This window comes from Salvelinus namaycush, chromosome 33 (assembly GCF_016432855.1).
Source record: "Salvelinus namaycush isolate Seneca chromosome 33, SaNama_1.0, whole genome shotgun sequence".
In the NCBI taxonomy this organism is placed as follows: domain Eukaryota; kingdom Metazoa; phylum Chordata; class Actinopteri; order Salmoniformes; family Salmonidae; genus Salvelinus; species Salvelinus namaycush.
Genome location: NC_052339.1, coordinates 22,417,807 through 22,442,806, shown reverse-complemented (window position 1 = coordinate 22,442,806; position 25,000 = coordinate 22,417,807). Strand labels below are relative to the sequence as shown.

Genomic DNA, 25,000 nt, shown 5'->3' with positions numbered 1-25,000 from the left:
TTGATCCTAGCTGATCCCTGTTGATCACTGTTGATCCCTGTTGATCCCAGCTGATCCCTGTTGATCACTGTTGATCCTCAGGTCCAGGGATCTATGAGGAGTTAAATGAGCTGCAGGAGGCGGAGGAGGAGGAGGAGGAGGAGGAGGAGGAGGAGGAGACGCTGACCTACGACGACCTGCTCAGCTTCTCCTATCAGGTGGCCAAGGGCATGGACTTCCTGTCCTCCAAACACGTACGTGGAGCAACTACACTGCCCACTGCAAACTACACACTACACATGGCACCATATTCACTTCACCATGTCCCCTCAGAATTATACAAGGCTGCGCTCACTGCAATAAATCTTAATACTCCCTGGCCTGTACCCTACATCATCACACCCTCTCTGTGTCCTGGGTGTGTGTATCTGTCTCCAGTGTATCCATCGGGACCTTGCGGCCAGGAACGTGTTGGTGACTCAGGGTGGACTTGTAAAGATCGGGGACTTTGGACTGGCCCGGGACATCGACAACGACTCCAACTACGTAGTGAGAGGAAATGTAAGGACTATACACAGGAGGGAGTGTTTCGGTCGTCACTAGTTAGTAGTGCTTGACTTGGGCAGGAGTTCACCGGAGCTGAATACCGTCACCTTCAATTTTCAACTGCTTGAGCTCCTGTTCCTCTTATAGAATATTAGCTCAAAAGTATTGTAGTATCAAAAGCTCCTGCACCTAAATATAAACAGTACCGGCACCCACAATGAGTACCAGCACCTATTTCAGTCAAGCACTGCTAGTTACCACATAAACCCTGCCTATTTCTGCTATTTATCTTCTTAAAATGTGATTTTAAACCTAAGTTTAACCGCATTGCTAACCTTGTGCCTAGCTCAAACCTTAAAGTAAGACTAAAAAGCTAAAGAAATAATCCTGCTTTTTTTACAATAGACAATTTTGACTTTGTGGCTGTGCTATATAGTGGAAACCAAGTGTTTGTCTGTATTTGACACATTCTCTGTTGTGTCAGTGACAGCTGTGTTCTCAGAATCCAGTGTCAGTGTGTGTGACTGATGTGTGTGTGTGTGTGTTGTGTTGCAGGTGCGTCTGCCAGTGAAGTGGATGGCTCCAGAGAGTATCTTCCGGGGGATGTACACCATGCAGAGCGATGTCTGGGCCTATGGTATCCTGCTGTGGGAGGTCTTCTCTCTGGGTAGCCACATAAACATACCTACTCTTACTTGTGATTGTATTGTAGGGTGTCAGTGTATGTGTGGGATGGGGGTGGAGTGGGAGGGTTCAAAAAGCATACTTTTGTTCACAAAAAAATAAGAATATCCACTGGACACTGGTTGAATCAATGTTGTTTCCACGTCATTTAAACTAAATGAAATGACGTGGAATAGACGTTAGATTGACGTCTGTCCCAGTGGGTACGAACTACACACACACACAATGTGTGAATTTGCTACTGGCACTGACCCTGTAGATTACATTCTCCTGTTTTTTTCTCTTTCTTTCTTGTTTCTTGTGGGGGTTTTTGTTATACTATTTTTATATTTATTTAATACTGCACTGTTGGGAAGGGCTTGCAAGTTAAACATTTCACTGTACTTGTACATATAAAACTTGATGTATTCCCTGCATGTTTCTGATACAGGGCCTTCAGAAAGTATTCTCTCCCCTTGACTTTTTAAATATTTTGCTGTGTAACAGCCTGAATTTAAAATGGATTACATTGAGATTTTCCAACAGCTGACAAAAAAAGGGCATCTATTGGTAGATGGGTAAAACTAAAATGAAAGCAGACATTGAATGTCCATTTGAGCATAGTAAATGTATTAATTACACTTTGGGTGGTGTATAAATACACCCAGTCATTACAATGATACAGGCGTCCTTGTAAAGACAGTCCGGGGTTGATGATCATGAATCCCGTTCAGTGAAGCCTAGAAAACCGGTGACGTAGACCTCCGGAACTGGTGAACAGAATGAGCAGAATGAGGTACTGATGAGCATCAGTCCCGGGGGGATCCGTAGAGAAAGGAAACCGGTCAAGGATTTCACCATGAGGCCAATGGTGACTTTAAAACAGTTACAGAGTTGAATGGCTGTGATAGGAGAAAACTGAGGATGGATCAACAACGTTGTAGTTACTCCACAATACTAACCTAATGTCACGGATCCCCCCGGTACTGATGCTCATTCTGTTCACCAGTTCCGGAGGTCTACGTCACCGGTTTTCTAGGCTTCACTGAACGGGATTCATGATCATCAACCCCGGACTGTCTTGTCTGATTACACACACCTGGTTCCCATTTCCCCTGATTAGTATGTTATATACGTGCCCTCTGTTCCCTCTGTCTTTGTCGGTTATTGTTCCCATGTCCGTTGGTGGTGTGAGTACCTATGTGTTGGTGCAGTTATGTTGCGTGTTATATATATTGTGTGTTACGGGTATCGTCCCGTGTCGGTCTACGAGGTTTACCCTCACTCTTTTGTCTGGGTACAGCCCAGTGTTTTTGTATACCTGTTTGTTTTGGGTGTATTAAAAACCCCTATTGTGTACTCCTGCGCCTGTCTCCAAAATCCTTTATACCAGCGTGACACCTAAATGACAGAGTGAAAAGAAGGAAGCCTGTACAGATTACAAATATTCTGAAACATGAATTATGTTTGCAATAAGGCACTAAAGTAAAACTGCAAAAAATGTGGCAAAGAAATTAACTTTATGTCCTGAATACAAAGTGTTATGTTTGGGGCAAATCCAACCCAACACATCACTGAGTACCACTCTTCACACTTTCAGGCATGGTGGTGGCTGCATCATGTTAGTTCTCACTGCCAAAGGTGCTTCTACAAAGTATTGACTCAGGGGTGTGAATACTTCTGTAAATTAGATATTTCTGTATTTCATTTTCAATATGTTTGCAAAAATGTCTAAACATGTTTTCACTTTGTCATTGTGTAGATAGGTGAGAATTTTTTGTTGTTGATTTAATCAATTTTGCATTCAGGCTGTAACACAACATAATGTGGAATAAGTCAAGGGATATGAATACTTTCTGAAGGCACTGTATTAAGTGATTTGCTCTCTCTCTCAGGTGTGACCCCTTACCCAGGGATAAAGGTGGACAACAACTTCTATGTGATGATAGAGAGAGGTTTTAAGATGGAGCAGCCATACTACGCCAGTGAATCTGTGTACATATCCAGACCTGCTCTGCACCTACATCTATAACATTACATCATACACATTTAATTAGAATCAAATATAGGAACTGTAAAAGAGGTTTCATCCCCCCTCCCTTCCTCCCTCCTGCAGGTATTCGATCATGTGTAAGTGCTGGGCCTTGGAGCCTCGGGACCGCCCTCACTTCTCCAAGCTGGTGGCCTTCATGGACGACCAACTGGCCGACATGGAGGAGAAGGTGAGGCTTAAACAATACAACAAGCCTCAATGTAGGCAATCCTCAATGCACATCCTTCCATTAAAATCATGATTTCTTGTGATTTATCTTTTAGCTCTACCATAACATCCTGGACAAGAGCTGCAATCATGCATTATACCAGAATGCACCTGTGAAATCTGATCTCTCAGCCTTGGCCAAAGAAAAGGATCTTCAAGCACAGTCACAGAACCAATACTGCAAGACCCACTCCACTGGAGAGGCCCCAACAACAACCACAACACTGTCTGACATGGTTGCCATGGAGACTGATGATGATGACAAACCACTGAAACCATGTCAGTGAGAGCAGTGGCCTATCTTTCTAATTATTCTATGCCATAAGGATTTCTCATATTATATCCTAGTAGTGTATATTTGTATAATGCTGTGGATTTCAAATGCACTGATGACTTGCTTTATCCAAATATGTTTAACAATGAATATGTCAATTAAAACTGTTTTTGTATCAAAGGCTAGCTCTGTCACTGTAGGAATTGATAAAGTAATATTTAACATTGTAACATAGTAATGGATGTCAAATTTAACACAACCTGTTTTTGTGAACATATTATAGACTGTGTGCAACTAATTCAATATTAATCATGTTATTACTGCTTTTGGAGAAGAGATGTTTCAATAATTTTGACAGCTGGATTATTCTGTCTTTTCTTTTCTGTGTGAAGTTATTTTTTATTAATAACAATGATTTAGTTTTCGGTATGTTTGTCCATCTGAGTTCTGGAAATTATTCAAATATTTGAAATAAAGTATTTGAAATTATCACTGTTTGTGGCTTTTATAATAGGTCTAATGAGTGACATTGGGAATGAACAGTGGTGTTTTATATTTATAGGGGATGGGGAGCAATGGCACAAATTGCACGATTGGTGGCGTCAGAGCTCCATTAGTCGCAAGAGCTACGCCTGCCGTTCCGGTGTCCTGAGATGCAATAGTGCCATTCACCTGGCTCGCATCAAATTAAAAGCTGTGAAAGACCACTTTATCTCAATTCAAACCTTTTGAAATATAACAAACAGGCCACGGTTCGGGTTGCATTATAAGCTAGTAAGACTTCAAATCTGGGCATAAAAAGGCATGAGGGGTCATAGCGCCTTGTTGTCCCGGAGTTCAATAACCCAACAGTATTGGCATGCTGGGCTTTTCTATTGACCTGTCCGAAGGGCAGTTTTGGGGCCGCTACTAATGAGTCTGTGCAGACGAGACAGTAGAGTTTAATATGGACATCGGATCAGTGAATTATCTCCCTTACGAGGACTTTGTGGATGTTTTCGGTAACGTGGTGGAGAAATGTCCACTCATAACCGCCGCAGTATGGTCCCGCCGTCCCTTCTCGAGCCTTGCTGACCTGGAGGCCAGTATAAACGACTTCATCGATGCCCTCCCCGAATCAGGTATAGCCAAGGATGAATGGATAACCAATAGGGTGTTTTTAGTTCTTTCTTTAAAATGTAATATGATATTTTTATTTTTACATTCAGCTGGTGAGAGATTGTTAAACTATAAGGTTTTTAAACGTGGGTGTGAAATATATTTTACTACACGCTATTATATTAATCAATGAATATTGGATTTGAGATGATAGTTTTTCCAGCATCGGACGACTATCTAAACTCTACTATCCACAGGTAAAGAGGGAATCCTCAGAGTTCACCCCGACCTCACGGGTAGAGACCTCCAGAGTGGGACTCTGACCCGGGAGTCGCGAGAGGAACAGGTCCAGGCCGGTTTGGACACGCTGACCACCGCAGAGGTCTCTCGCATGGCCCGGCTGAATACGGAATACAAGGACCACTTCGGTTTCCCCTTCGTGATCTGCGCGCGGATGAACAACAAGGCGACCATCCTGCGGCAGCTAGAGGAGCGGCTCCGGAACGAGCGCACCATAGAGAGGGCGTGCGCCATCGATGAAGTGAAGAAGATCTGTCACCTCCGTCTGCAGGGGCTCGTGGTCCCGGAGACGTCCAACAAGCTATAACTGAGTGACGGGATGACATACAGTTTCGTGTGGTCTACCTGCTGAGTTGTATGTGTTTGAATAGTGCATCATAATGGCTGCGTCATTGTTGTGCGTAAAGGAGTAACTGTGCCTAAATGTGCTTAATTGTACCAAGTGCCAAAATTGAGCAAAATTAATTAAATAACTGCAGATGTTTCATTGATTTTATTCTGATTTCAAATATTAACTTTAATTTGATACGTCTGAGATGATAGCTTAATAAAGATTTCAAAATATAGTACATTCTTCACAGTGCCTATCATTTAGACATCAACGATATGATAACATAAGGTACATGTACAAGGCTATATAACTGGTGTGAGTGAGTCATTTTTGTCATATAACAATTTATCAGAAAATGCATCAGTATTGTTAATATTGACAGCAGAACCATGTACTGTGCGTAAACTGCCAAAATGTTCAGAGAAAAGTTTGAAATCTGAAGTGCATTGGTTTTGAAGCACTAAGCTTGCTTTAAAAGTAGCTCTCACCAGAGTTGTGTGGTCTGTATCACCACGGTCTCTGCAAGCTGCTGGTGCTACTGCCCAGAGATCAGAGCAATAGTATAAAGTGGGTCAATATGTATGTCCAATGCAAAGTGTCATCATCAGTGCATGCCCCTCAGGTCCTCAACACCAACATGAGGTCAGTTCAGTCGCAGAATGATGACATCACAGACAATGCCCCTGCAGTCCTCTCCTTTCACGTCTCTTCAATCTTTCACGGCCGACAACGTACATGAATGATGCCAGCAGAGTCTGTTTGAAAAGTGCCTTCCTTTTCTTCCGTGTCTGCCCAATTTTCAACAATATCAGCCCGGCTAAGCCGAGTCTCTAGAACCTGACAGGGAGTGGGAGTGTAGGGGTGAGGGGGGTGTGGTGGTAGTGGTGAGAGGTGCCGGTGTGGGAGCCCCTGCCACCGCGACCCTGACCCCAACCCCTGACCCCCCGACTCCCATTCCAGCCCCTCCGACCCCCAGCCCAGCCCCCCCGACCCCCAGCCCAGCCTCATCCTTCAGGTCCCCTGACGTAATGGACGAGTCCTGCTCGGGGTCGACCCCCCTCACTCTCTTCTTGTCCTCCTCCTTCTTCCACTTCATCCGTCGGTTCTGGAACCAGATCTTGATGTGTCTCTCTGTGAGGCTGAGGGTGAGGGCCAGCTCGACACGCCGCGGCCGGCTAATGTACTTGTTGAACAGGAACTCCTTCTCCAGCTCCAGGAGCTGGGCTCTCGTGTAGGCAGTCCTTGTCCGCTTGTTCTCCTCTGCCTCCATGTAGTGGCCTGGGGGGAGGATGGGGAGGGAGGGGAGGGGAGGGGAAGATAGAGAAAGAGTGAGAGGCAATGAAAGAGCGGGAGGGGAGAGATGGAAAGGGTTTTGAGTTTTTAACTTGACATTGTACCTTGTCACAGTCAAAGTCCCAAATGCACAATCTAGATGAAATTGGCAATGACCCACCAGTGGGTTCTAACCCACTGGGTCTAGCTGAAACGCACACAGCACGCTGACTGAACTCAGCTCACCCACTGACCACCCAAGAATGCAGAACATCTACTGTGTAGAAACAGTTGGGTAACTGATGATAACTAAAACACATACAGTAGGCTACATCAGATGACAGGTAAACCCTCACAGCTGTCAATGCAACTATAGCAACAGATACTGTATACTGACTATGGAAAATGACTATGTGAAGTATCATGTATTCTGTGCAGAACAATTCTGCCTGGGTCACAGCACACTGAATTTCACATTACTGCATATTCTATAACAAAGACTCACAAATGGGTCAATCAATTGGAGGGAAAATTGTTAGGACTATTAAAAAAAGAACAGTAACATTTCGATTACTGTGGGTTTTGTTAGTTGACAAAAGTGTACAATAGTTAAACATCTTGTGGCTTATAATCTAATTTCTTTTAACATTATAGGCTATTATTCGATAGTAATTTCACCTGAAAAGTTTCACTAACTTGAACTGTTCAATAAAACACAAAGGCTGGATCAACAAGACAATTTACAGACAGTCCGTTAATTTAATGTAATGACTTTTATAAAAAATGAAGGTAGGCCCACGTGATAAAAGTACAGCCATAGTTTTTCCTGTATCACAATTACAATTAATTTGTGTTTTGAATTATGAAATGAGTAGCACAACTGTTAAACTTTTTTATTGGTGAAGGTGGTCGTTGACTTCAAAATAAATAAGCATTTCAAATCTATTCTATTCAATAGTTGAACTGCTTAATTATTCGTTTTAGAGTAAGCTTATTCTTGCCCTGGTTGCGTTTGTCCAGTGAGGAAAATATTTTTACTGAAATAAACTTTTAGCGAAATTATTTGACAAAAAGTGTATAGTTTGTAAAGTTACACAATTTTATAAAGCCACGGGAATAAACAATAAAAGCACATATAGCCTAATTAAGTCATATTTAAAACATTTGTATCCTAATTGTCCTATTAATTACAAACAATATTTTTGTTATTGTTTTTGAGGAAGGTTGAGTTGAGAGAATAATTGTCTATAGGCCTACGCAATAATTGAGAAGAACCTTGTGCTCTGCTCTAACTTTTCCACATCTTGTTACCATCAATTTATTTAAGTAACATCAGTGCCTCACTTGGACTGAAATAGATCCCGGTGCTCATTTTGGGTTCTGGTACTGTTTATATTAAGGTGCAGGTGCTCCACAATACTTTTGAGCTAATATTATATAAGAGGAACAAGAGATCAAGCAGTAGAAAATTGAAGGTGCCGGTACTCAGCTCCGGTGAACTCCTGCCCAAGTCAGGCACTGAGTAACATACATTACTTTATATTCCGTTTAATTGTGTAAGTGGTTTGAAAACGTATTCAGATATTTTAGGTTAGAGAAAAAAAGGCTCAATCGAGTTCCCATTTACCCGCTGAACCAAGTTGACTTAAAATGGCCGCAACAGAAAATACTTTTAGGAGGAAGAGTTGACTCGTTATTTTGCTACGATTCCTAAAGACTCCACCTTAATGATATACCCTTTAATATATTTGATATGTCTAAAAATATTGATATAATTAAGGTTATTGTAAGACACTGTAATATATACTACACAGAATTTTTCATTAAGTCCTATATGGATAATAACTGCCATTAGGAAATCATTAACAAAGAAATTGTCACAACGGAAATGTTCACATATTTGAAGTAAATCTCAACTTGGTACTTGAGACAGGAGGCACACCTTCAGAGGCACACAAAACAGTTTGGCTTGTATTAGGGAACCTAGGTCCTTTACAGATTGATTGACAAGGTAAACTGACACCCACCCACGACATACATTGTAGACATCATGATGTCATTTAAGTTCTTATACATGCACAAAAGACTCAGTCTATTCAAACTTCATGAACATTTACCACGATTAACGTCTGATCATTTTCTAGGCCTATATCCACAGCAGTGGCATTAGCCTACACATAAAGCAGCAGCAACTCATGCTCCATACACGACAGTTGATTGTGTGAGTTAAATAGCTTTTGAATTACACTCAATGTTCAGTTTATTTCTGCTGAATTCCCTATGGTCAAATAACATTCACTCCATGGCTATTGGCAAAAGAAAACTCCTGAATGTTCAATTAACTATTACATAAATACTTTTGTTGAAATATTGTATTTTAATCAAATAGACTATCCACTTGTAGGCTATTTCTAGAGTATAAAGGTGTGTTCAAACGAATATATTTAGATAGGCCTACTGTAAAAGAACGGTCTGCAAAATTCCTATAAATGTGTGGGTAGATTCCTTGAGAGGCCTAGATGAATTCCTTTCTTTGCAGCCCTACAGCAACGAGAACTATGCGAAAATTGCCAAGGTGACTGCAGTGAGTTACCTGCCCACTGTCCCTTCCAGGTTTGCACGTGAGACTTGGTGCTTTTCATCCAGGGGAAAGGCAGGTGGTATCTGTTCCTATCCGCACACAGAGCCAGCTCCCCCGGGTCTCCGTAACCCCCCGGTTGGAGAGTCTGCTGGGGCGCCTGGGGGTGGTGGAGCTGCGGCACACCTGGGTCCTCTCGCATGGGCATACTGTACGGAGCAATATCAGGGAGACTTGCCTGGTCTAGCCCTCCCATGGAAGGCGAGGAATAGACGGACTGAGCCTGCCGGCCCATGTAGAGGCAGGGCGGAGGGCTGTGGCTGAATTCCTCGCTGTGGGGTCTCTGGTAGGGGCAGGGGTCTTTGAACAGCTGCGCGGGGGAATAGTAGTGCTCTTCTCGATTCATGACTGCCGAGGGCCAGGGCTATCCAACGGGTGTGTGTGCACACATGTACATGCGCCCTATTGCCTTCGCTGCGTGGAACCTTGTGCTCTGCTCTACCTGTGCTGCTCGTGCATCTGTCGCCGCTATAGGCCCTGCGCAGATGTGTCACCGCCACCACGTGACCCTGCTGCACCTAAGCCATTGGTTTCACTGATTACACAAAACTGAGAAGTTGTCACCTTAGTTTCTATTCGTGTCTGTATTCTCTGCCCCGCGGTGCGACAATAATTGAACAGAATTGACCGTGCACAAATCAATGCCCTCGGCAAACACTCTACTGTTTGACGGCGGATATCTGAGACCCACCTGCTGCAGGTTGGTCCTAATGCAGCGATATACAGGTGAGCAGCGGAATCTGCGGGTCCTATCGCTGCGAGCGGACAGGGGCTAATGCCATCGAACTAATCAGAGAGATTGCGGCCTGTAGAGAAAAAGCACGGAGAGAAACGCAAACAGAACGTGCCTCCACAATGTCAGTATCATCACGGCTTTGGCTCTCTTGGTGGAAAAGAAGAAGAAACGATGGGAATGCAGTGCGCTCGTGAAGCCTGAATGCAGATTTCACTGCCGTAGAACAATGTCAGCCATTGAACATTTATATGAACGTAGTTCTCTTATCAATAGGCGACTGATAGAGGGGGAAATCGATAACCAGATGTATAGGCCTAATAGCCTACTCGCATCGGCTGACCCTGGTGATAAGCAACTTGCAGCGGCGGTTGTCTTGGAAACTTGGCAATGAGATGTGAGGGGGATCAAAGACCAAGTCCTGGCCGAACCCTCTCCTGGTTGGATACCTTTTAGTGTTCTCTTAAAAGTGGCCGAACTTGCGACTTTTTAAATCCAACCCATTATAGCCAATGGCTCATTTAACACCATTTAACTGATCTCCTCTGGTTCATAACAAACAGCAGCAGAGCTCGTGTCTCCCACCGCCACTCTTCCTCTGTGTTTGCTGGACATTAGGCAGACAGGTGCTCGCTCCATTAAACAACACTCTTCACGGTAAAGTAAAGAGGAGAGCCAGGGTGTAAACCAATTAGCATGGAGTGAGGAGCAGCACTCAATTAGCGCGCGTGGTGCGAGGAAATACACGTCTCTCCAGGCGGGTGAGCACTTTTACGCAGCAACTGAGTGCCAGGCAGCAGCTAAGGCCCGCGACTTATTAAAATATAAAATGTATTACCATGTTATAACTGTAATGTTATAAAGCACTAGCATTTCTTTCAGCTGGCCTTGCAGGCCATCGATAATAACCATTAGCCTACATGAGATAGGAAATAAATAAATACATATATATCATGTTTACATTGTTTTTCTATTTTGGCCATTGTGCTTACATAGGCTTTATCTGCATTTTAGACATCACAGTTGACGTGATGTCTAAAATGGCCAGTCAAACGCACACAGAAACGAATAGGCCTATGGCAGCACTGAGTTCTTCAAGAGAGATTATGACTCTTTCTCCAGTATCTTAATGGGGCACTCAGCACCTGCTATAAAGTTCAAGTAAACCAATTCCATACAAATCAGTCCATGTATTGTCGCTTAATGGTGTTTATATTTGCTCGTCGTTTGAACGAGGAAGGAAACTGTTAACCGCATGTATGTCCCCACTACACTGAAAACGCACAACGGAGTTTATGAAGCGTGACTGCGTAAAACGCTATTTAGACCCCTTATCCATGGCATTGAAATTTGCGTAATGGTTTTAAGTGAAAGGTAATGCGGCGTTGCTGAACCCAAATGCAATGATTCACAAACAGGTTTGCAAATAAAAAGCCTTTAAGGACTCTTAATATCAACCGCAATAAAACGGCTGTAGGCAATCGAGAGGGGCCATAGCCGTATAGAGTGCAGTACAGGTTATGGACCCAACGGGTTAGAAACACCAGATGGAACGGAGTGCTGTGGGGAGAGATACTATAATGCTTGAGTGAATGGCCATGCTGTTCATACTGATGTTGCCTCATATAGTCCCTGGGTTACCCCCATGAGCGCCTAGCGAGCAGCATTATTCATTAATTAAATCTTAAATTAAATTGCTCAAACAAGGTCTTTCTCAACTCATGGAAATGGTCAATCCCATAAAACAATCTAAAGTAATAGGGATAACTAGTATTGCCTAATAACCCATCAACAATGATAACAATGATAATTGAGGACCGCTGACCACTGAATGCACGTTTTTAAACCTGCTCTTTTAAGATCACTTATGCACTTTGCACTGTTTTAACGTTCATTCATTGTTATGCTTTGTGTGTTTTTGTGTCTGTTGTTTAACTAACTATATGTATGCCCAGCCCAGCCGCAGCGCCGCTCCCTTGGCCAGGGCTCACTTGAAAAGGAGATGTAAATCTCAATGCGACTTCTCCGGTTAAATTAAATATGTATATACTGTATATATTTATTTTTTATCTTTTATTTAACCAGGTAGGCCAGTTGAGAACAAGTTCTCATTTACAACTGCGACCTGGCCAAGATAGAGCAAAGCAGAAGTTTGGACATACCTACTCGTTCAAGGGTTTATCTATATTTGTACTATTTTCTACATTGTAGAATAATAGTGAAGACATCAGAACTATGAAATAACACATGAATGCCAATAGTGTGCAAAGCTGTCGTCAAGGCAAAGAGTAGCTACTTTGAAGAATCTCAAATATAAAATATATTTTTACACTTTTTTGCTTACTACATGATTCCATATGTGTTATTTCATAGTTTTAATGTCGTCACTATTATTCTACAATGTAGAAAATAGTAAAAATATAGATAAACCCTTGAATGAGTAGGTGTGTCCAAACTTTTGACTGGTACACACACACACATTTATATATATTTCCAAATTAACAACAACCATGATGAACTAATAAGAATAAATATTGTTGTTGTTGTATTATCCTATTTATGTGTAATTAAAAACGAGAATTATTGAAGTAAAATGTTGGTTAATGGATTAGAGAAAAACCAAGTGGAATTCAAAGAACAAGTTTTACAGAACCCGAGGAGTGTCACGAAAACAGTAGATATTTCTTTCTTTCACAAACAAAGCCGTTTCTGATAGAAGCAGGTATATACATGTCAAAAATGACTAGACACGATAAAAAGTGCTTACCCATGGCGACAGCCATAGCTTATGTAAACATGGCCAACACTGAGTAACGACCAAATGCAAACGACAATTAAAATCAAATCTATTCTGAGTGAAGAAATTACGGCACCATAAATCAAACTATGAGAGACAATGTGAACTAACGACTGCAAATCAGCTTAATGCCAAATCGAAAGGATTAAGCAACAAATATACTATCTACATTATGGGATTTTGAAGTACCATTTTGTGGGCCTAATAATATGTAGACTATATTTTAGGGAAAAATCATTGACATGAGAAGAGTAATTTGAACACTAGAAGAATATTTATTTCACCTTTATTTAACCAGGTAGGCAAGTTGAGAACAAGTTCTCATTTACAATTGCGACCTGGCCAAGATAAAGCAAAGCAGTTCGACACATACAACAACACAGAGTTACACATGGAGTAAAACAAACATACAGTCAATAATACAGTAGAAAAATAAGTCTATGTACAATGTGAGCAAATGAGGTGAGATAAGGGAGGTAAAGGCAAAAAAAGGCCATGGTGGTGAAGTAAATACAATATAGCAAGTAAAACACTGGAATGGTAGATTTGCAGTGGAAGAATGTGCAAAGTAGAGATAGAAATAATGGGGTGCAAAGGAGCAAAATAAATAAATACAGTAGGGGGAGAGGTAGTTGTTTGGGCTAAATTATAGATTGGCTATGTACAGGTGCAGTAATCTGTGAGCTGCTCTGACAGCTGGTGCTTAAAGCTAGTGAGGGAGATAAGTGTTTCCACTTTCATAGATTTTTGTAGTTCATTCCAGTCATTGGCAGCAGAGAACTGGAAGGAGAGGCGGCCAAAGGAAGAATTGGTTTTGGGGGTGACCAGAGAGATATACCTGCTGGAGCGCGTGCTACAGGTGGGTGATGCTATGGTGACCAGCGAGCTGAGATAAGGGGGGACTTTACCTAGCAGGGTCTTGTAGATGACCTGGAGCCCAGTGGGTTTGGCGACGAGTATGAAGCGAGGGCCTGCCAACGAGAGCGTACAGGTCGCAGTGGTGGGTAGTATATGGGACTTTGGTGACAAAACAGATGGCACTGTGATAGAATGCATCCAATTTATTGAGTAGGGTATTGGAGGCTATTTTATAAATGACATCGCCGAAGTCGAGGATCGGTAGGATAGTCAGTTTTACAAGGGTATGTTTGGCAGCATGAGTGAAGGATGCTTTGTTGCGAAATAGGAAGCCAATTCTAGATTTAACTTTGGATTGGAGATGTTTGATGTGAGTCTGGAAGGAGAGTTTACAGTCTAACCAGACACCTAGGTATTTGTAGTTGTCCACATATTCTAAGGCAGAACCGTCCAGAGTAGTGATGTTGGGCGGGCGGGCAGGTGCAGGCAGCGATCGGTTGAAGAGCATGCATTTCGTTTTACTTGTATTTAAGAGAAATTGGAGGCCACGGAAGGAGAGTTGTATGGCATTGAAGCTCGTCTGGAGGGTTGTTAACATAACACACAACAACAATATATTCACCAGGACCAAGAGTTTTTCTTAACAAGCTGACCAGGCAAATCTCCCTGGGCTTTATAATTCTAACGTTAGATAAGGCCCAGTTTGTTCGCTTTGTTATGTTTTTTTCCCCATCAATAGGACAAGGGACATGACTGCAAAAACATCTCTGCTGTATTACAACTCGAACGTCAAAGGCCCTGAGTAAATGCGGATATCACACGTCACCTGCTGGATTAAAAGGCACATTACATCTGTGGAAAACAACTCCAGTCAATCAACCCTGGGTATACCACTGCAGAACATGTGGGCGTGACTTGGATACAACTCCAGTCAATCAACCCTGGGTATACCACTGCAGAACATGTGGGCGTGACTTGGATACAACCCCAGCCAGTCAACCCTGGGTATACCACTGCAGAACATGTGGGCGTGACTTGGATACAACCCCAGCCAGTCAACCCTGGGTATACCACTGCAGAACATGTGGGTGTGACTTGGATACAACTCCAGCCAATCAACCCTGGGTATACCACTGCAGAACATGTGGGCGTGACTTGGATACAACCCCAGCCAGTCAACCCTGGGTATACCACTGTAGAACATGTGGGTGTGACTTGGATACAACTCCAGCCAATCAACCCTGGGTATACCACTGCAGAACATGTGGGTGTGACTTGGATACAACCCCAGCCAGTCAACCCTGGGTATACCACTGCAGAACATGTGGGCGTGACTTGGATACAACCCCAGCCAGTCAACCCTGGGTATACCACTGCAGAACATGTGGGTGTGACTTGGATACAACCCCAGCCAGTCAACCCTGGGTATACCACTGTAGAACATGTGGGCGTGACTTGGATACAACCCCAGCCAGTCAACCCTGGGCGTACCACTGTAGAACATGTGGGCGTGACTTGGATAACCTGAGCTAATTTACTCTCTGTGTTTGATATCTCAAGAGATAATACAAGGCAGAAACTTGCACTTGGCTCAAGACTTGGTTCTAATACTATGCCATCATACTACGCCCACTCCAATTTGCATACCGCCCCAACAGATCCACAGATGATACAGTCTCTATTGCACTCCACACTTCCCTTTCCCACCTGGACAAAAGGAACACCTATGTGAGAATGCTATTCATTGACTACAGCTCAGTGTTCAACAGCATTGTGCCCTCAAAGCTCATCAATAAACTAAGGACCCTGGGACTAAACACCTCCCTCTGCAACTGGATCCTGGACTTCCTGACGGGCCAACCCCAGGTGGTAAGGGTAGGTAACAACACATCCGCCACGCTGATCTTCAACACAGGGGCACCACAACCTCTCCCTCAATGTGATCAAGACAAAGGAGATGGTTGTGGACTACAGGAAAAAGAGGACAGAGCATGCCCCCATTCTCATCGACGGGGCTGCAGTGGAGCAGGTTGAGAGCTTCAAGTTCCTTGGCGTCCACATCCCCAACAAACTAACATGGTCCAAGCGCACCATGACAGTCATGAAGCGGCCACGACATAACCTATTCCCCTTCAGAAGACTGAAAAGATTTGGCATGGGTTATCAGATCCTCAAAAGGTTGTACAGCTGCACCATCGAGAGCATCCTAACTGGTTGCATCACTGCCTGATATGGCAACTGCTCGGCCTCCGAACGCAAGGCACTACAGAGGGTAGTGCGAGCGGCCCAGTACATCACTGGGGCCAAGCTTCCTGCCATCCAGGACCTCTTAATCAGGCGGTGTCAGAGGAAGGCCCTAAAAATTGTCAAAGACTTCAGCCACCCAAGGCATAGACTGCTCTCTCTGCTACCACACGGAAAGTGGTAACAGAGTGCCAAGTCTAGGTCCAAGAGGCTTCTAAACAGCTTCTACCCCCAAGCCATAAGACTCCTGAACATCTAGTCAAATGGCTACCCAGACTATTTGCATTTCCCCCCTCCCCACACCACTGCCACTCTCTGTTGTCATCTATGCACAGTCACTTTAATTAACATGTACATGTAGGTAGAGGGAGACACTCAAGTTTTTTAGTATTATATCTCTTGACACATTGATGAAAATAATCATGGCCTCTAAACCTTCAAGCTGCATACTGGACCCTATTCCAACTAAACTACTGAAACAGCTGCTTCCTGTGCTTGGCCCTCCTATGTTGAACATAATAAATGGCTCTCTATCCACCGGATGTGTACCAAACTCACTAAAAGTGGCAGTAATAAAGCTTCTTGAAAAAGCCAAACCTTGACCCAGAAAATATAAAAAACTATCGGCCTATATCGAATCTCCCATCTCTCTCAAAATTTTTTGAAAAAGCTGTTGCGCAGCAACTCACTGCCTTTCTGAAGACAAACAATGTATACGAAACTCTTCAGTCTGGTTTTAGACTCCATCATAGCACCGAGACTGCACTTATGAAGGTGGTAAATTACCTTTTAATGGCGTCAGACCGAGGCTCTGCATCTGTCCTCGTGCTACTAGACCTTAGTGCTGCTTTTGATACCATCGATCACCACATTCTTTTGGAGAGATTAGAAACCCAAATTGGTCTACACCAGGGGTGTCAAACTCATTCCACGGAGGGCCTAGTGTCTGCAGGTTTTTGGTTTTTCCTTTCAATAAAGCCCTAGACAACCAGGTGTGGGGAGTTCCTAACTAATTAGTGATGTTAATTCATCAATCAAGTACAAGGGAGGAGCGAAAACCCGCAGACACTCGGCCCCCCGTGGAATGAGTTTGACACCTGTGGTCTACACGGACAAGTTCTGGCCTGGTTTAGATCTTATCTGTCGGAAAGATATCAGTTTGTCTCTGTGGATGGTTTGTCCTCTGACAAATCAACTGTAAATGTCGGTGTTCCTCAAGGTTCCGTTTTAGGACCACTACTGTTTTCACTATATATTTTACCTCTTGGGGATGTTATTCGGAAACATAATGTTAACTTTAACTGCTATGCGGATGACACACACCTGTACATTTCGATGAAACATAGTGAAACCCCAAAATTGCCCTCCCTGGAAGCCTGTGTTTCAGACATAAGGAAGTGGATGGCTGCAAATGTTCTACTTTTAAACTCGGACAAAACAGAGATCCTTGTTCTAGGTGCCAAGAAACAAAGAGATCTTCTGTTGAATCTGACAATTAATCTTGATGGTTGTACAGTCGTCTCAAATAAAACTGTGAAGGACCTCGGCGTTACTCTGGACCCTGATCTCTCTTTTGACGAACATATCAAGACTGTTTCAAGGACAGCTTTTTTCCATCTACGTAACATTGCAAAAATCAGAAACTTTCTGTCCAAAAATGATGCAGAAAAATTAATCCATGCTTGTCACTTCTAGGTTAGACTACTGCAGTGCTCTACTTTCCGGCTACCCTGATAAAGCACTAGATAAACTTCAGTTAGTGCTAAACACGGCTGCTAGAATCTTGACTAGAACCCCAAAAATTTATCATATTACTCCAGTGCTAGCCTCTCTACACTGGCTTCCTGTTAAGGCAAGGGCTGATTTCAAGGTTTTACTGCTAACCTACAAAGCATTACATGGGCTTGCTCCTACCTATCTTTCCGATTTGGTCCTGCCGTACATACCTACACGTACGCTACGGTGCCGTGGCAGAGATCATGTGGGCTATACTCTGCCTTTTCTCAGGATGGTAAGTTGGTGGTTGAAGCTATCCCTCTAGTGGTGTGGGGGCTGTGCTTTGGCAAAGTAGGTGGGGTCATATCCTGCCTGTTTGGCCCTGTCCGGGGGTATCGTCGGATGGGGCCACAGTGTCTCCCGACCCCTCCTGTCTCAGCCTCCAATATTTATGCTGGAGGCTGAGACAGCTCCCCCCCGTGTATTTTGGTATTTGTTACTGCTGCTCTTTAATTACTTGTTACTTTTATTTACTCTTATTCTTATCCATATTTTTTGAAACTACATTGTTGGTTAAGAGCTTGTAAGTAAGCATTTCACTGTAAGGTCTACTACACCTGTTGTATTCGGCGCATGTGACTAATAAAATTTGATTTGATCATGTCAGTTTACAGATCGTACCAGCAAGATTCACAATGAAATAACAGAGCTGAGTGCAAGATGGGAATAAGTGTGTCAAAATTGAGAATAAGAATAGGAAAGACACGACCTCCAGTTAAAAGATCAGTAGAAACAAATGCAATTTAATCAGTTATGCTTGTCACAAACTGACAACATCAACCCCAATCTTTCTCACATTCTCAGACAATACATTCTTTCCAGTCATTCAATGGTTATGTATGTCTTTCCAGTCATTCAATGGTTATGTATGTCTTTCCAGTCATTCAATGGTTATGTATGTCTTCGAGGGAGAAAACCTCCTCTGGTAATGCCGTTACAACACTCCCTACAAGGTTATGATGTCAGTGGCTCCTCCCACTGGGAGTGTCTTTGACAGGTGCGCGCTGGTTTGATTGATAGGTGTGGCCTATGGAGTGAGAACTGGCCCTGAAATGGGCGTGGTCTGATGAGGAGGAGGAGCTACTATCGGCGGAGAGAGCGGTCTCTACAAGAGGAAGGGACATCAGATGGGGAGTGTTCTTTAGAATGGGGACTGTGTGTTTTGTGACCAGGGACACTTTTATCCCGGTGTTTCTTGTCTCTATGGCTGTATCTGTCATCGTCTCCAACCCCTCTGTATTTGTAGCCGTCTCTGTGGCACTTGTTGCTGTCTTTGTCTCTTTTGTGTGCATCTTTGAGACTATGTTCTCTGCTGTCCCTATGACTGTCTTCGTCCCTGTGTCGTCTGTGACTGTCTCTGTGGTCTGTGGATGGGGTCCTGCTGTGCCTCCTACACTCTGATGTCTGTTCTCCTGAGTGGCCAGTAGGGCGGCGCTGTGGGATGGTGGTGCGCAGTGTGTTGAGCAGGAAACGCTTGTTGGTGCTGCGCAGTGGACATTTCATCCTGGAAGACAGTTAAACCAAAATTAACATTTCAAATCCAGCAAGGCCTTCAATATGAGCCATTATCTTTGATATGCATCTGTCTTGGTCTGTCACACCTTGCCATGTGTCAAGTACATTCTGCATTGAACGCCAAACACCCATAACAGATGGTTTACCAGATCCTTTCCTAACGTATGCCACTCACCAGCCTGCTGGACCCATAGTTTCTGCTCGCACCCGAGCCCTACTGGTCTCCTTCAGCAGCTCCTCCACTGCACGTCTACATGGCACACGGAGAGTGACAGAGAGAGTTTAGGGTGCAAGAGAGGGAGATATTGATTAACATATAAGTAGGAGGAAATAGGGAGAATAGAGAAAGAGACAGAAAGAGAATAAAAGTGAAGGAAAACAGCAGGATAAAAAGCAGAGAAAGAAGGCACTATGCCAGTCTAAGATAGTCAGTCACAGAGCTAGAGGCACATGTCATGTGTGTCCTGGGTTGACCTGCTGAGTCAGTGGGATCAACCGTTACAGCTGCCCTTTGACCACGGATCAACCGTTACAGCTGCCCTTTGACCACGGATCAACCGTTACAGCTGCCCTTTGACCACGGATCAACCGTTACAGCTGCCCTTTGACCACGGATCAACTGTTACAGCTGCCCTTTGACCACGGATCAACTGTTACAGCTGCCCTTTGACCACGGATCAACTGTTACAGCTGCCCTTTGACCACAGATCCCAGAAAAGTGTGCACAGGAAATACAGAATCTCTCATACACATTTTATTTTAATGTCAATGGTGCACACAGACATCAATCTCTATTCTCCCTTTTTTCCCACACACACACACACACACACACACACACACACACACACACACACACACACACACACACACACACACACACACACACACACACACACACACACTTTACAGCAGCTGCGACTCAAAAATATCCTCAACTTGTTTAGCTGGCATACAGTACCCTACTGAATCTCGACAACAATTCAGTCTCTATGCGAGTTATCTAGATAGTCATGCAACAAATAATTGAAACATAGCTAGCTAATCATTGACACGCATAGCAAGCTACCTAATAGCTAAGCTGGTGAACAATTAACTAGCTATTTTAATTGCATAATAAATCGCATTGACCTAGCTACTTGACTAACGCTACTGGCTGACGTTCCTTAGCTAACGTTAGCTCCCCCTTCAAAACACCCCAGAAATTCACATCAAGCAAGAAATACCAGTCTGGCAATAGGATAGATTATAACATACTTCTCCAATTCGCCATCATCTGCCATAGTGTAATGATCAATGTAAAATAATCAAAAGATATTTCAAATCAATACTGCCATTGCTAGCTAATGTTTATTTCTGAATATGTATGTTTACTTCTCCTCCATGGGGGCCTTCCGGCAGGGACCCGCATGGCTACTGTCCTTAACAGTGCCTTACGTAATATCGAATTTTATACGTAAAAAACAGATAGCATTGCTTAACAACAAACAAATTATGTTTCAATGTTGTACAACAGTATGTATGTAGTCTAATATTGAAAATAAATGTCATAATGATACTCTTTAGTAGTTAGTTTCGAACAGGCATAAAGGGAAGCCTCTAATTTAATTTTGGGATTGACAGCACGAGACCCTGCCCCCTTCTCCTTGACTGACTGCTGGAGAAGAGCAGTGGGCGGGTTCTTCACGGCGAAAGTCACAGGGGCGTTTTATGTGCGGCTGCTACGGTTCTGCTTGTTGCGGTGAATGTGTGATTGAGGTCCGTTAATTGTCCCCTCTCGGGGCCGGAGTTCTCGGCACCAAGGAGAAGCCGGAATAGGTAATATAATGTATGTATTCTGATCGCACATCTTTACTGTCACGATGTCTAGAACATATATATATAAAGCAGGTTCTATATCTATGGTCTAGTAATAGTCTATATAGCTTTCAATTGAAGTCGCTATTGTCCATCCATTATGTATCCATCTCAGCGCTATTCCACGGATCTCGAAGGAAGGGAGGGAGGAATCTGACAATCAGACAGACACTCCGGCTGGTTCACTCACCAGCCTAAATGGAGAAGGGTATTGCTGTCATCGAACCAATTATATGATCTATCTGAATCTGAATCTGCGTGTCGTCTTTCAGGGCAGTGCATAAAATGGGTGGCCAAATAATGCAATTTGAATAGATAGCCTTTGTTTGGTATATGCCGTTTTTTCTCCCCTTCAATAAGCCATTATGTTATTCAGCCTTCAACAATATATATTCTAGGCTAGGTTATATTGAAACGAAACATGAAATGAAACATTGCATATTCAGGTTTGTTTGTTTTTTGCGAAGGTTGACAAGATGATTATGCTATTGAAATTCATGGTAGGCGTAATGGATCTTTGGGATTGTGGTTTTATTAGTCTACTGACTACCTTATTAACGTGATCAACTGTTCCTGAGGGCAAGGAGATATCGCGTTTTCCTCTTGTCTGACATGCAAGATTGTTGTAGACTATATGTTATAGTCCTGGTTTACCCCTTTATTTGGGTTGGCAATAGGACAGACGTCATCTTCTTTGTGCGTTATCGGGTGTTGTGCATTAGTCGCTGAGTCGCTGTAGGCCTTGTCTACTGCTGGTATCAATAGAAGGAGCAGAGAACAGCGAGCCTATGGATGAAATAACAATACAATAGCCTAGTGGCCTTGAGGCGCTGGGTAACACAACAAAGACAATAACACACAAACACACGCTGTTGCAATCCAGCTATTTTGAAAGTAAGATAAGATTTAAGTGCTCTTGTAACTGCTGTATTATCCTGGCAGAAGGTTAAAAACAACGGGAGAGAGAGAGAGTGAGGGAGAGAGAGGGAAAGAGAGAGATCTAACTTATAGACTGCATTAGTCTTGCATGTCAAACTTATACACAGCAGTGGTTGGAAGACACTGCACACACCCACAAACTCGTACCCAAAAAGCATACACTGTGTGTGTACATGCGTGTGTTCGTGTGTGAGTTAAAATGATGTCAGAGCTTTGTTATGGAAACAGAGGAGCCTTATGTCTACATGAATAATGCATCTCCAGCTACACACACGCACACACACACACACACACACTCACATACAGACAGAAGCAGGTACTTAAAAGAAGGACAAGGGCACCAGCAGTCAAGGAGACAGAAGCAGGTTACATAGAGGCATGTAGTCATGGAAACAACAGTCATAAAGACAGGCAGAAACAGCAGTGGCACAGTCAGAAGGACAGGAACCATTGAGAATATAGCCAGCAGCAGATAGAAGTGTACAGAAATAGAAAGGACACATGGAGGAGAGAACACTCCATCTCTATCTACACAGCTCTGAATGTCAAGCTCTACTGAACATGCTCTGTAGCCATGGAGACAGGAGCAGACCCTCGCACAGACAGACAGAGGCTGCATCTTAACAGTCTAAAGTGGCTTCCTCTCCGTGTCATCTGCTTTGGTCTGAAATCACAGGATCTGTGAAAGCAATATGGTGGACGACTATTTAGTTCTTTTAGATTCATGCAGATGGAGGCAAGGAGATGAGAATAGAGGCTGGTAGTCAGGTGTTATTAGCTTGGCTCTGTTTCATGCTTAAATACGCTCCTTTGTGTCGATTTGTGTCCATGAGCTCCTCAGGGACAGGGCTAGAGTACTGTAGTAGGGGAAGTGAGTCTAAATGGCTTTGAACGTGTGACACAGTGGAAATGACTGGTACACAATGCATTCGTTTTGAGGACGGCTCAGCATTGGGGATTTGTACGAGTGGTCGGCTGTGTTTCAGAGCTGCAAGGAGTTTTCCGTTAGCTCTGGCTCTCTCACGCTGCAGAACCGGCCAGAGTGCATCACACACACACACACGTTTGTTTTACTATCCTTGTGGGGACCAAACAATTGACCCCCATTCAAAATCCTATTTTCCGTAACCGCTAACCCTAGCCCTTAACCTAACTCTAATCCTGAACCTAACCCTAACCCTTAACTTAACCCTAATTGTAACCCTAAACCTGACCCCTATGCCTAAAATAGCCTTATTCCTTGTGGGGACCGGCGAAATGTCCCCACTTGACCAAATGTTTCTTGTTTTACTGTCCTTGTGAGGATGTCTGGTCCCCACAAGGATAGTAAAACCAAAAACACATCACACACACACACACCACATACACACCACCTGCACAGTGATCAGTTGTCTTCCAGTCTTTTTTTTCTTGTCCCTATCTCACTCTTTCTGTCTTCGTCTCTCATTTTCATTCTCTTTCTCTACTTTGTTTTTCCATTTTACCCTTTCTCTCTGTCAACCTTTTTTCCTTCTCCTGTTTTCTTTCTCCCCTCCCTCCCCTCTCCCTTTCATATTCTCTCTCTCTTGTTATCTCTTTTTCTCACTCCTCTCTCTATCTCTCTATCCCTCTTTCTCTTCATCGTTCTAGCCCTCTCCCTCTTTATCTCTCTCTCCTTCCTCTCAACCATACCCATGTCCTCTCTGCCTCAATCCCAGATAATTCCTTCTGTCTCAATCCCAGATAATTCCTTCTGTCTCAATCCCAGATAATTCCCTCTCTGTGAGACTGTAATATTGCAGCAGGCAAGAGTGAAAGAGAGATTACACTGAGCAGTGCTACAGTACACCATCTCTGCACACACTACACACACCTCACACACACACACACACATACACAATATACACACTACACACACCTCACACAATATACACACTACACACACCTCACACACACACACACACACACACACACACACACACACACAATATACACACTACACACACCTCACACAATATACACACTACACACACCTCACACACTATACACACTACACACACCTCACACAATATACACACTACACACACCTCACACAATATACACACTACACACACCTCACACACTATACACACTACACACACCTCACACACTATACACACTACACACACCTCACACACTATACACACTACACACACCTCACACAATATACACACTACACACACCTCACACAATATACACACTACACACACCTCACACACTATACACACTACACACACCTCACACACTATACACACTACACACACCTCACACAATATACACACTACACACACCTCACACAATATACACACTACACACACCTCACACACTATACACACTACACACACCTCACACAATATACACACTACACACACCTCACACACTATACACACTACACACACCTCACACACCTCACACAATATACACACTACACACACCTCACACACTATACACACTACACACACCTCACACAATATACACACTACACACACCTCACACAATATACACACTACACACACCTCACACACTATACACACTACACACACCTCACACACTATACACACTACACACACCTCACACAATATACACACTACACACACCTCACACACTATACACACTACACACACCTCACACAATATACACACACCTCACACACTATACACACTACACACACCTCACACACTATACACACTACACACACCTCACACAATATACACACTACACACACCTCACACAATATACATACTACACACACCTCACACAATATACACACTACACACAATATACACACTACACACACCTCACACAATATACACACTACACACACCTCACACACTATACACACTACACACACCTCACACAATATACACACTACACACACCTCACACAATATACACACACCTCACAC

General features: G+C 43.4%; 5 protein-coding genes across 5 annotated transcripts in view; 3 read left to right on the top strand and 2 right to left on the bottom strand.

Moving 5' to 3' along the window:
- The window catches only part of flt3 (fms related receptor tyrosine kinase 3), an 8,741-nt gene extending 4,586 nt beyond the window's left edge, over positions 1-4,155 (top strand). The window contains exons 12-17 of the mRNA XM_038973285.1: positions 147-233; positions 418-540; positions 1,081-1,192; positions 3,084-3,183; positions 3,305-3,410; positions 3,505-4,155. Of these exons, the coding sequence (XP_038829213.1) occupies positions 147-233; positions 418-540; positions 1,081-1,192; positions 3,084-3,183; positions 3,305-3,410; positions 3,505-3,735 (759 nt within the window). The 3' untranslated portion in view covers positions 3,736-4,155. The remainder of the gene's footprint in view (positions 1-146; positions 234-417; positions 541-1,080; positions 1,193-3,083; positions 3,184-3,304; positions 3,411-3,504) is intronic.
- A 458-nt stretch (positions 4,156-4,613) lies between these two features.
- Positions 4,614-5,691, top strand: urad (ureidoimidazoline (2-oxo-4-hydroxy-4-carboxy-5-) decarboxylase). The gene is made up of 2 exons (XM_038973114.1): positions 4,614-4,843; positions 5,078-5,691. The coding sequence occupies exons 1-2, from the start codon at positions 4,669-4,671 to the stop codon at positions 5,425-5,427; spliced, it is 525 nt and encodes a 174-aa protein (XP_038829042.1). The 5' UTR covers positions 4,614-4,668; the 3' UTR covers positions 5,428-5,691.
- Positions 5,692-6,268: 577 nt separating this feature from the next.
- Positions 6,269-9,707, bottom strand: LOC120027706 (pancreas/duodenum homeobox protein 1-like). The gene is made up of 2 exons (XM_038972696.1): positions 9,317-9,707; positions 6,269-6,729 (listed from the first exon to the last, which is right to left on the bottom strand). The coding sequence occupies exons 1-2, from the start codon at positions 9,705-9,707 to the stop codon at positions 6,269-6,271; spliced, it is 852 nt and encodes a 283-aa protein (XP_038828624.1).
- An 8,777-nt stretch (positions 9,708-18,484) lies between these two features.
- Positions 18,485-20,684, bottom strand: si:ch211-140b10.6 (protein POLR1D-like). The gene is made up of 3 exons (XM_038972924.1): positions 20,539-20,684; positions 19,460-19,534; positions 18,485-19,273 (listed from the first exon to the last, which is right to left on the bottom strand). Exons 1-3 carry the CDS (start codon positions 20,562-20,564, stop codon positions 18,853-18,855), a joined length of 522 nt encoding a protein of 173 aa, XP_038828852.1. The 5' UTR covers positions 20,565-20,684; the 3' UTR covers positions 18,485-18,852.
- A 281-nt stretch (positions 20,685-20,965) lies between these two features.
- Positions 20,966-25,000, top strand: part of lnx2a (ligand of numb-protein X 2a) — a 27,156-nt gene continuing 23,121 nt past the window's right edge. The window contains exon 1 of the mRNA XM_038973208.1: positions 20,966-21,109. The gene's annotated coding sequence lies outside the window, so the exon portion shown is untranslated. The remainder of the gene's footprint in view (positions 21,110-25,000) is intronic.